General features: G+C 25.3%; 1 protein-coding gene across 6 annotated transcripts in view; it reads right to left on the bottom strand.

Moving 5' to 3' along the window:
• Positions 1–13,061, bottom strand: part of LOC100202383 (probable tubulin polyglutamylase TTLL9) — a 42,324-nt gene that overhangs the window by 22,794 nt on the left and 6,469 nt on the right. For all 6 annotated transcript variants that reach the window (XM_065819294.1, XM_065819293.1, XM_065819290.1 and 3 more), the window contains exons 7-12: positions 11,792–11,857; positions 11,626–11,694; positions 7,131–7,157; positions 6,983–7,052; positions 3,930–3,970; positions 3,492–3,579 (exon numbers count right to left, since the gene is read on the bottom strand). In XM_065819294.1, the coding sequence (XP_065675366.1) occupies positions 3,492–3,579; positions 3,930–3,970; positions 6,983–7,052; positions 7,131–7,157; positions 11,626–11,694; positions 11,792–11,857 (361 nt within the window). The remainder of the gene's footprint in view (positions 1–3,491; positions 3,580–3,929; positions 3,971–6,982; positions 7,053–7,130; positions 7,158–11,625; positions 11,695–11,791; positions 11,858–13,061) is intronic.

Raw genomic sequence — 13,061 nt, forward strand, 5'->3', positions numbered from 1 at the left:
CAGGACAACTAACTCTCACAGCCGATCTGTGATAAAAACAAATATTTATTTTCTGTGAAAAGAAGACCTAGAGATGTTTATTTCTTTAAAATTACCATTAGATTTGGAAAGAATGGCAGACATAATTGCGGTCTGAGGTCGTATTCCAATATTATATCTTGCTGCCACAATTAATGTTGCTTTAATAAGCTCATCAGGAGTAAGCTCGATGATTATTTTAGTCATTTTCTTTAATTTAAAAGTGTTTAATAAATAAATTTTTTATTTAAATTTGTTGTTGAGTTAATATGCTTCTATTAATTATAAAATTGTTCTGGAAATACAATCAATACTTGATTATATACAAAAATTATTTTTAATAACGTAGTAGTTCACTACCTACGTAGTTAATTACCTTTTTTTTTTCTTTATTAGTTTTTCGTCAAAGTCATTATCTGTTGAAATGTCAAATTTGCAGTCGGCTGTTTCAAATCCAATTTTCACTACATATTTATATACTAATATCCAGGCTTCCTTGAACTCTACGAACCTCTTTTTTGTTTTTGTTTTTCTATAAATAAAAACCTCTTTTCAGTTCTAGCGTCACCTCTTTTCAGTTCTAGCTCTTTAAGCTGCATCATCTTGTTCTTCAATGAGCATTTTCCTTTCATTCATTTGGTCTTTTAAAAAATCTAGATCATTTTTAACTACTTTTAGATCATTATTAGATGCTCATATTTTCTGCTCAAAATCCATTTTTGAAATATTCAAAAAGATTTTAATAAACTTCTTTATTTTGTCCCTAAGTAAATAATAATAAAAAATTATTTTATCAATAACAATTACAGTTAAGCAAACAAAAAACGAGTACAAACTGAAAAAATAGTATTTTAAATGTTACTAATTACCTTACTTGAGCTCCCTTCTGAATATAATCTCCAAAACCCGCTTTGATCCATACAAAAATAACTTCGGCAACAACACAATTGATCCCAAAATGATTAACACAAACTCCTTTAAAGCACACAAGTTCAAATCCAAGTTGTTTTTGCAGACACGCAGTGTGAAACTTTGATGGCTTGAACTGTAACTTTTTTCAGCATTTAAAAATAGATAATATCTCAACACATTTCCCACAGAAGGAAATTGGTTTGTTGGCTATTTGTTTATAGGATAATTAAAAAAGTAAACAGTTCTTCTAGGACTAATAGAGCAGTTGAATTTTCTCTTTGCACCTTGCTTTATTTTCATTTTTGAACATTCTATGTTAAAAAAAATAAAAATTGATATTGTGAACACTTCTGCACAAGTTAAAATTATTTAACAAATAAATCTATTGGAAAAATTTATAAACATTCTTAAGCTTATCTAATAAGTCTTTCTGTACGATTTTATCAACAATGCTTTTTTCATGACAATTATTACAAAAGCCAAAGTAATAAAAATACAGAAAAAATTGTTATATCCAAATTTTCAAAATATACATCTTGCAATTGTAGACTAAATGAACCATAACATATGGGTATTTTCTTTTTCTACAGACCAAATCTCAAACACGAGGGTATAGTCTTCTTTTTTTTTTTTGAACACTCTGTTGCATAACTAAATTAAAAAGGCTAGTGAAGATTTAAATTTGTATCACATTGTTTCCTGCTTATGATGATGAATCTCCTTAACTCTTCCTAAAGTTATGTGCTTGTGCCTCTCTGTTAATAGGAAAGCAGCTCAAAGCAAGCTGTGCCCTCATTAGGAGTTAACTCCTAATGAGGGGTGCAGCTCTAAAATTTGTTTTAATTGTTCAGAAGCCAGATTATAGTATAGTTATCTAAACTCTATGGTAGATCTCAGATAAGCTGATTCAACAGCTAAAAAACATCAAAGTATTAACAGTACCATGTTGCACATAAATAATGCCCTTTTTAATGCTTGTATGAAGGGATAGTACCCTTTTTTATGAGGTTTGATAAGAAACATTCCAAAAAAAATCACAACAAGAATTTTAATGAGCCTAAAGATAAAAGTTGATAAAAGAGATGAAAGTTTTGGTGAGATTGTATCATGGTCTGAACCGCCTAAATAAAAAAGAGGAGAACCTGAACACAAACTAGGGTTAGTGAAAAGACACAAATCAAGGAGTAAAAGTGATTTTGGAACAAAAAAAATCTTTCCAGAGGAAAACAGAAAGTTGGCTTGAGATTGAGAGGTAAAAGTTTCAACAACTTTTGAAATCTTTTTCATAAGAACAGCTCTCGGAAGAACAAACATCTATTATTATGGCAAAAATTAATGCATAAAGGTATTGTTTTATAATAAGGTTCAGTATTTTCAGATTTCTAAATCTCAAATAAATCTTAATAAGTTAGGAAAAAAAAAAAAAGACTTTAGGAAAATGTTTAACAATTCTATTAATAAAATCAAATCTAACACTCCACTCATGCATGAATCTGGTCTAACTACTTCTCCCAAAAATTAATCATAGACATTTTCAATGAATTTTTCCTCTAACTCGTCTCTTGAATTTAATGTCAGCACTCTTCCTGTCATTCCAAAGAACAGATTCATCCATGATAGACAGCCAAATAACTGTTTCTTTTGCAGAAATTATTTCCCACTTAAACTCTTCTACTGCTTGTGTTTCAGATGACATTCTTGTTACATATAAAAGTGTCCTCCTTATTACTCTCTTAAATAATTAACAAGTAATTAACTAAATCTTGTTTTTCTTCCCGCTGGAAAATAACATTCTGTGGTTCCAGTTATAAAAAAACCCTGGAGATTATTAAGACCCCTCTAACTATTGTCCAATCAGTCTTGTTACTACTATTAGCAAATACTTTAAATCTTTAATAAACTTTCAATTATTTTTATTAATTATTATACTATTAATTTTATTATTATTTTATTAATTAGTTAATTATCTTGAGTCTAACAACTTACTTTTTAATACCAATATGGATTTCGATGCTTTTGTTCTACTGCTGAATTGTTAACTATTATAACAAAAGTGTGCCATACTAGTCTTTGTTATAGATTAGAACATGCAGTTGCTGATTAATTTTAACCCAAACAAAACTCACGTATTTACTACTAACATTAATGGAAATATTCCTTTATTGGTGAATGGCAACACACTTACTGAGTCCTCTACTTTATGTCTTGTTTCTTCTAAGGGATCCTTCATCAATTATGCAACGCAAAATATATTTTAAAAAAAAGAAGTAGGAGATATTAAACTCTTTTACACGACAGATTTTATTAAACTTTATGGGTTGTTTTGATTTTTCATTTAATTTAAGACTCTGCGTCGGAAAACTTTTGATCTTTTTTGTTTTGTTTATTGCAAAAGTTTGCATTACATAATTTACGGACGATCCCTAATGAACTTCTCTCTCTCTTTTAGACTATTTCTAAAATCTCGTTGTAACTTTTGCTGGAACTGCTATAAAACAATAAATATTTATCTCACACAGAAAAAGTTGGACATATTATAATCATACAAATAGAAAAGATACATTGGTCATCTATTGAGTTTAAATTATACCGGGAATTAGTCAAGCGTGCAAACCCTTCTCTGTATAGCCATGCCTTCATTGGTGTGTACTAAAGAAAAGAGAACTAAAGAAATATAGAAGAAAAAAAGGTAGCCTCTCTGTAAATAAAATGCCTGAAAAAACAGAAATTTATCTCTCTTTAGTTTCTGGTTCCATAAAACTTTCTAATTTTAATAGAAATTTTTAACTTCTCTCTATAATAATAGAAATATATTTCTATAACTACTATTCTTTCTAGTTTCCAAAATATAATATCCTTACATATTTTCATATAATTTTTATACAAATATATATTATTATTACTTTTTTTGTTAATAAAAGCAACTAAAAAATGTTTTGAAGATGATATAAAAAAAGTAGCATAAAACAAGTTTTCTAAAATATTTATTCACAACTTACAGAAGTGACTAAAACATAAACTCTCAGATCAAATTTTCTTCCTAAAAAAATAAATTATTATAGATATTTTTAATGACATAATTATAAAAAAAATTGGGAAAAATTGTTGTTAAAAATCATTATACTTTATTATATAGACATTCTGAGCAGTTAAATTTTATAAAGATATGAATCTCTTGAGAAATTTCATAACAATGTTTATAATAATAATTATGACATTTCATTAGGATACATGTTTTCTGAATATTGAATTAACAACTTTTCATATTAGGGATGACAATGCCGGGATCCCATGCAAAGTATTGTACTCAAGATCCCCAGATCTGAGACCTCCAAACTCTTAAAAATTTTAATTTAAAATTTTTAAAACTTTAATTTTTACTATTTTTTTATTTCATACATTGGAATTGAAATGAAGACAAAAAGTTAAAGTTAATGTATTTCTTCTATTTTTTTTAAATTAATTTTTTAAATTAATTATTTTGCTCTTGCCATCGGCAAACATTACAATTTTATCTACTTTTAATACTATATTTCCTTTTAATATTATAACTTATACATATATTTATATACATATGTTTTATAATAGATATTATGCAGGAAATTTGTTTTTTGTTTTTTTATTTCGATGAAACAGAGAGACAAAAAATGAAGAACATTCCAAAGAGAACTAAATAGCAAAATCAAACAAAAACAGCAAAAAAACTGGTTGTGGCAGCTAACAGATGTGAAACTGAAAACAAAGATGTTGCAAGCAAAAAAAACAAGATAGTTAATGAAGACTTTGAAGTGCTAACAATAACAAAAAGACTTAACAACCTAAATAATTTTGTTGTTTTGTTAATTAACTGTATAGCGCATGTACAAACATGTATCAATTTTATCCAATAACTATTTTATTTAAGAAGCTAATCAAAGTTGAAAAACATTGATTAGCTCTTTAAATAATAAATATAAATTAATAAAATTAAAAAAAAAGAATTAAAAAAATTCAAATTAAAAAAAAATCATATCATAAAATCGCATAAGTTTGGTCACTTAAGCTTCGAATATTTATTACACGTAAATAAAAAATTTTGAATTTTTTTTTCCTGAAACATACAGAAAATTATATTGATAATTGATATTAAAATAAAAAAAAATAAAAAAATGAAAAATAAAAACTAGTACTCAATATTTAATCTATAATAAAAACATCTTTAATTTAAAATGAAAACATACTTTGACCGAACTTTCAATACAATATCTCATAAGTTCGGTCGCTATACAAATACTAATAACAAACTTAACATCACAAATAATGTAAACTAATTTTAAAATTTTGTTTTATTATAAAATTATGATATAAATTCAGATTATACCAGCAAGGAGGGCGTTACCCGGGGCTCAAAAAAAAAGGCTTTTGGGGCACCAAAGAAAACAAGAAGGAATACATAAAAAAAGGCTTTTTTAAATATAAGTAGTAGTATTTTTAATTTTTATTGTAATTAGTCAACTATTTTATTACTTTGACCATTTTCACATTTGCTACAACACTGCTTAATAAAATTAAAAATATACTTTTTAATTAATTTAAAAAGATTTATTCAATTAACAAGAAACACTACTTTACTTTAAATGAGTTTTGTATGTTTATTGGCAATTCTTGAATATCGTTGACCATAGTAGAACAGCAATATCCACACAACCATTCATCACAAAATTCGCAACGCATTCATAATTGTCGTTGAGCTGTAATTTTATCTCCAAAAAAAATATCACAAGCTTGATATTTATTAGAACTCAAAGATCCATTAGTTAATTTTGAAATTATGAACAAATTTTTTATTCAAATAAAATACCATGGTGTGTATCCATTATAAAAATGTCAAAACTTACTGGTAAATTTACAGGTAAAGTTACCTGTAAATTTTACATTTGCAACACTTATCAACATTTCACAATATTACTGCTGTCTTCTTTGTTGTCTATCCATGAATGACCGAAGTTAGAGTATTTCAAAATTTCACTAATTTTTATAGAAAAAGTAGTTAATTTTCAAAAATTAATAATTTTTTTTTGTAAATATAATTAATTTAGTGATTCTTAATAATACTAAGATTAAATTTAATCATTTATTTTAATAATTTGCTTATTTTAGATTTTAAGAGTATGCATTTTTTCAAATTGTTGTTTTGCTAAAAAATTATTTTAGCAGGTTACATATAAACATTAATCTTTTTATAGATTCATATTTACGAAATAATTAGAAATATTATTTAAGAAAAAAAGTTTGTAAAACTTGAATTTTGCATGCTTTTTTAATATTTTTTCTTAAATGACCGAAGTTACATGGTGACCGAACTTAGGTGATTTTAAGGTATTTTAAAAAAAATTAAATAAAAAAAAAAAAAAATTTTACTGAAATAATACTAATTTGAAAAATAAATCATAAGTTTCAACAAAATTTAGATCTGTACAATATAAAGCACTCCAGCTGTATATATTTTTCCAAAAAAGAAAATAAAAGCTGTGGCTAGTGTCCAAACCAGCATAGGTCTTTGAATTAATAAAATTTCCAGCAAGTATATATATATATATATATATATATATATATATATATATATATATATATATATATATATATATATATATATATATATATATATATATACATATATATATATATATATAATATTAATAAACTAAAGCAGTGACAAATAATTAAATAGTAAATAATTGGTTTATTTTTTATCGATTTGATTCAATGTTAGTCATTTGATTCTATTTAATTTCATTTAATGTAAGTGATTTGATTTAATGTTATTAGTTTGATCTAATGTTAGCGATTTAATTTAATGCTAGTGATTTGACACACAATGGAGTTTGTTAAATACTTTTTAACAAAAAGCAATTAAAATAATATGTAAATATAAATTAAGAAATGTTATGATCAAGAAGTTAGTAAATTTTTGAGATGGAGAGAATTAAAAGTTTTTTTAAATGCTCTGCTCTCTTGCATCTCTGATCACAAATGGAAAATCCATAAAAATCTGAACACTTAAAAATTTTACCATTAATTAAATATGGATTATCGATGTATCTTTGTACAATGTATGCTTCTGGTTGTTCTTTTTCTTCTTTCTATAAAAGTTACAAATTATTTTACAATATAAATAAATCGCACAGGAAACTATAAATTTAATATAAATTTCAAACTACCTTGTCATCAACACTATAGTAGTCCTCCTGAAAAAAAAATCAAATAAAAATTACAATAATATAGTATAAATATATAGTATAATATAGTATACAATAAAATAATATAGTATACAATAGCATAGTATAAAGTATGAATAACTAGTCTTTAAATAATAACAAATAAACAAAGCAAACAAAATAAACAAATAAACAAAGAAAAGAAGTAAAAAAAATTTAGTTTAAAGTGTTTTAAAATTTTTATTATTGCAATGACAACTATTATTATAATATGTTATTATCAATTTAATGCCAATTTAAAAAAATCAGCATTTTAAAAAAAAGTCTTTAGGGATGCTGCATGGCCCAGAAACAATTGAAAGGTCCCTATTATTATTGACAACAAAAGATTATAATTTTAGATTTTGTTGCAATAAAATTTTATAGTTTTATAAACTATAAAAAAATTAAAATTGTTTTAACATCTAAATGTTTAAAACATAAGCATAGTGTTTTTGTAAAAAAATGACTTCTGATAACTTTATAAAACTTTTTTCCTTTAAATAAATCTTTTAATTGATTAATTTAATACTACTCCTACAACTTTTTTAAAAATATTTATTTTTGCTTGTGGTTTTATTTTTTTCAGTTACTCCTACAACTTTTTGAAAAATATTCATTTTTTGCTTGTGGTTTTATATTTTTCAGTTACTCCTACAACTTTTTTAAAAATATTTACTTTTAGCTTGTGGTTTTAAATTATTCAGTTACTCGTACAACTTTTTTAAAAACATTTACTTTTAGCTTGTGGTTTTATATTTTTCAGTTACTACAAAAACTTTTTTAAATATATTTACTTTTAGCTAATGGCTATATATTTTTCAGTACTTTAACATGAAGTTTCATTCAAAAATCTGCAATGACTAAACACAAAGGAAAAACTTTTTGTCGTAAATTACTGATGTTTTATGAAGTATTTTTGCAATGAATATTTCAAAAATATTTAAAATAGAAAAAAAAATGTAAGAACATTCTTTTAGTAACAATTTTGATGTACTAGTTAGTAGTTATTAATTAACATTTAAAAAAATCAAACAATTATCAATTTAAGAAGAAATCTAAAAATATATATATAAAAATAAAAATAAATATTTATTTCAAAAATTTATTAGCAATGTCAATAAGAGATATCCATCTTAAGTATGCTTAATTAAGGAATATTCATTTCTATTCCATGACTTTTTTTTATTGAAAACAAAATTGTTACCTGCAAATAAATTGGAGAAAACAAAAATATTTATATAACTATTTTGTTGTTAAAAATAGTAATATAACTATTTTAAGTTGTTATATTATAACAACTTATATTAATATAATATAACATAATATATTTTTTAAAAAAGCTTTGAATAAAGCTTCGTATACAGCTTATGTAATAGATGATCTATATTCAAAAAAAATTATTTCTAAAAATGAGTATTGTTTGAAATCCAAATATTTTGATCTGGTCATCATGATTTTTAACCCTCACAAAGAAGAAGTTTGCAGGTACAAGACAGAAAAATGGTTACTTTAATTATGTTTTTTTTAATTCTTCTTTTATCATTAAACTCAATAACATTTAACTGATTACTAGGTAGTTGTAAACAAATTTTGCAGTTTAGAAAACTTTTTTACTTTAAACAATGATGGAGCATAAATTTTACCAATTTTTAATGGGTTATTTGTAAGATTTATGTCTACTTTATTTTTAAACAAATCACTCCAAACAAGGCTGCAAGCAACTACTAATTAACTTGCAATCAACCACTAATTAAGTTAGGAACAAAAAATAAAAAGGGAGTTAAAAATCTGAAAAAAAATATACAGGAGAATTAAAAAATAGTAAATTGTGTGAGTTAGGAAAAAAAGAAGTGAATTCTAAAGCACTTATGTTTGAGAAAAAAAACTCTATGAACAAAACTTTTTTGAGCATGTAGGAAGAGTTACAGTAAAAGGACTTTAATGAATGAAAAGTTTTGGTAGATGGAACAAGCAATAATTGTTCGCTTAGGCAGCGACCATGGTAGTATTTGTAAAAAAGAGAAAGAGATGCAACCTTACAACAAATGGACGCACTCAAGCTTTTGTATTTACAGTAAAAAATATATATATATATATAAAAAACCTGCTACTATAGTTGAGAAAACATTTTATTTTTTTAATTTTCTCTTCTTGTTTACCAAGCAAGCCCTCTACCATTGCTAAAGCTCTTTTAAGTAATTTAAAATATAACTTTCAATAATTGAAGTTTGAACTACTACTAAATTTATTTGATGTTTAAATTGAATTTCTTTGCAGTTTACCATAAACTTATTTGGAACTTTTTATCTTTTGAGTTTGAAGTTCATTTTGATGAAGACTGCAACCTATTATTTGAAGTTTCCTCAAACATTCTTGATTAACTACCTAACTTTCTCCAACCGTTGTTTGTATTGTCTAAAACAATAACACAAATGCTCTTTACGCTGTGCAATACAGACCTAATCCAGAGAAGTTCTCTTTAAGGATAAGAACATTTAGCCCTGCTGCTACAGACTTTTTGGTTATCATTGATTTATAACAGTGTACTATTCAATTGATCTATCTTGGCTAGATAGATCAATTGAATAGTACACTGTTAGATTTTGAAGAACATCCACCTCCGACCAGCTCCATAATATATCATGGAAACTTTGAAAGACTATAATCAGCATGAGTTTTCTTGCTTGGTTGCCATTTATCATGTCACTTAAATAAAAAAATAACAAATTTAAGAAAAGTTTAAAGATCCTGCTTTTAAATGGTTGTCTTGTATATAAACTCTTTCTTCAATAGGAAATGAGGCTTTAGGGCATATAAAAATTATGTGTATTATAGAAGCAGGTATGTCAAATAGTTTATCAAATTTAAAGTTGAGGCTTTGATTGATATTTGCTTTTATCATTTTACGATTTATTTATTTCAGATTTGCAAATAGATTTTTAACTTTTGTTTCAAATATATTTATTATTAACTAAAGGGAATTGTTTGTTGATTTGCAACTTGGATTTTAAACCATATGAAACACACTTAACAATTGCACAAAAGTTTAGCTAAAAGTTAGAACAGTCTTGGTAGTAATAAAATTAAAACATTGTTAGCAAGAGATTGGATCTTGTGATAACTAAAGTGTTAGTAAAAGATTGGATCTTGTGATAACTAAAGTGTTAGTAAAAGATTGGATCTTGTGATAACTAAAGTGTTAATAAAAGATTGGATCTTGTGATAACTAAATCAAAAGAAATCAGACTAATAGTCATACTTTTCTTCTTCTTTTTCTCTTTTTCTTTCCCCTTTTTCTTATTTTTTTTTAACTTCCTTTTCTTTCCCTCGTTGTTTTTTTTTTGGCAGATTTTTATTTTCTAAATCCAAAAATTTTATTTGCATTATTTTTTTAGCTGATATATAAAACAATCGAAAAAAATTAGCAGCATTTTAATAAAATGTTAAACAATTTAAATTTCAAACAAAATACTAACAAACATTTTTGATAGTCTTTACACAGCCAGTAAAATGTGCTTATTATCAACACAGTCAGCAAAATGTGCTTATTATCAACAGTCAGCAAAATGTGCTTATTTTCAACACAGTCAGCAAAATGTGCTTATTATTAACACATTCAGTAAAATGTGCTTATTATCAACACAGTTAGTAAAATGTGCTTTTATCAACACAGTCAGTAAAATGTGCTTATTATCAACACAGTCAGTAAAATGTGCTTATTATCAAAACAGTCAGCAAAATGTGCTTATTATCAACATAGTCAGCAAAATGTGCTTATCATCAGTAAATTATTAACTACAGCTACTACTTGTAGTAATTATTATTACCAGTAAAACTCATTGTTTACTTGAATCTATTCTAACTACATAATAACATTTTGCAAAAGTAACATTTATAAACCATAACAAGTTAAGCTTGTAAATTCAGTTACAAGCCTGTAACCAGGATTTTTTGATGCACAAGATATGACGCTTGCAAGCATAGCGCAAAACCAAATATTGGGTATGTTGATGCTTATCTCAAATGAGAATGTTTTTATTAAATAATCTATTAGTGTTCAAAAGTTATGAATATGTAAAATTTACAACCTCTCATTTTGGAGAGGGTGGAAACTTCTCATGGTCATAACTTTTGAGTGCTAGAAGATTTAAAAGTGTTGATAAATTTTAATTTAATTTAGTGATTTAAAATATTCTATTAACTCTTTGCCCTCACATTTGGGGAGGGGGTGATTACTTTTATGGGCATTTTTGTTCCTAGGCTCTTTTCAACACGATTTTAGGGAAAACATTCTCATTTGAAATAAGAAACAGCATACTTAAATTTGAAGTTTTTTACTTAAATTTAAAGTTTTTTCTTAACTTTTTTTCTGTTAACTCCCAACTTTGTGGTTTTGTGGTTGCTTACAGCCTTGTTCCAAGTTAGTTTGTTTTTAAAAAAAAGTTTATAGGTGTACCTTTCTCCAATCAGTTATATCTTTTAGTTTTTTAAACAAGAATATTCCTTTTCCTTGAGACTTGGCTATCTAAACCAGAAATAAAATAAATGAAAAGCAGATAAAAAAAATAACTTGGTCATTCTTAGATTTAAAACTATTCAATTTAATTTTTAAAAAATCATACTGGTTTCATTATCCATAACTTTCCTGGATTTCGCTTAAACTCCTCAACAAACATATGGTATTCACCCTAGATAATAAATACATCCATCAAAAATTATTTTAAAAAAAAACTACTTTTTAAAATAACATTTAAAATATATATGTAACACATTCTGTTATTCAAGTTTTATATAAAACAAAGTATGTGTTAATGATTATTATCGCCAACATCATTATCACATTCTCATCAATGCCACCAGATTTTTACCAAACAAATAGTTTCAGTTTAAATAATAATGATTTTCACTAAACAATTGGTTTCAGGTGAGATGATAAAGAAAAAGTCACGTTAATGGTTTAAATGATTCTGTGTCTATCCATTAAGTCACTCTGACGCCAAATGAAAACAATCGCATCAGCAGTCATGTTGAATGAGGTGATAACATTGCAAAAAATAAGAGAAAATCCTTAAAGAATTTTTGATAATTAAGAATGTTATAAGAAAATCATTATGAAGACATGCCAAAAAAATAAGATTTTTATTCCAGTCAAGAAATATGTACTAACATTTACATTATGCATTATTACAGCATAGTTTCTTTTTTTTTTAGAATTGAAAATTGATTTGCAATAGGCTGTTTTTCAGTTAGATGTATGAGAGCTAGAAAGAACGTATCACGTAAAAAAGTTAAGAAAGATTGAATTACGTGAAGAAGTGGTTATTAAAGTATTAAGAAAGATTGTATCACGTGAAAAAGTGCTTATTAAAACATTAAGAAAGATTGTATCACGTGAAGAAGTGGTTACAAAAGAGTTATGAGATCACGCAAAGAAGTGGATATAAAAGAACCAAGAAGTTGATAAGAATTGATAATAAAAATGCTAAAAATCTGTTGTGTTTAAAATTGTTCAAACAACAACATAATGTAAAGCAATGTAAAGATTTATCTTAATCACTTCTTTACTTTTTTTGCCTTTTAAATTTGAATTCTATACAACTTTTTTGCGTAAATTAACCGCCTAACTGTTTATAATAAATTAAAGATATTTTATACAGAAGGTCGTTTATTTTTTATTATTGCTAAATTTTGACATGCTTAAAAATGTACATACAATATAAACATACAATGATATAACAAATTATTCATTGAACAATGCTTAAAACATTTTACTAAAAGAGTTACTTACTAATTTATCATTTACTGAAGCTCAATTAGGTACTTAGAAATAAAAAGCAGCGTAAAAAATGTTAACATTGTTATTATAACTCAAATAGAAAAAAATAATTTAAG

This window comes from Hydra vulgaris, chromosome 15 (genome assembly GCF_038396675.1).
Source record: "Hydra vulgaris chromosome 15, alternate assembly HydraT2T_AEP".
NCBI classification, from domain to species: domain Eukaryota; kingdom Metazoa; phylum Cnidaria; class Hydrozoa; order Anthoathecata; family Hydridae; genus Hydra; species Hydra vulgaris.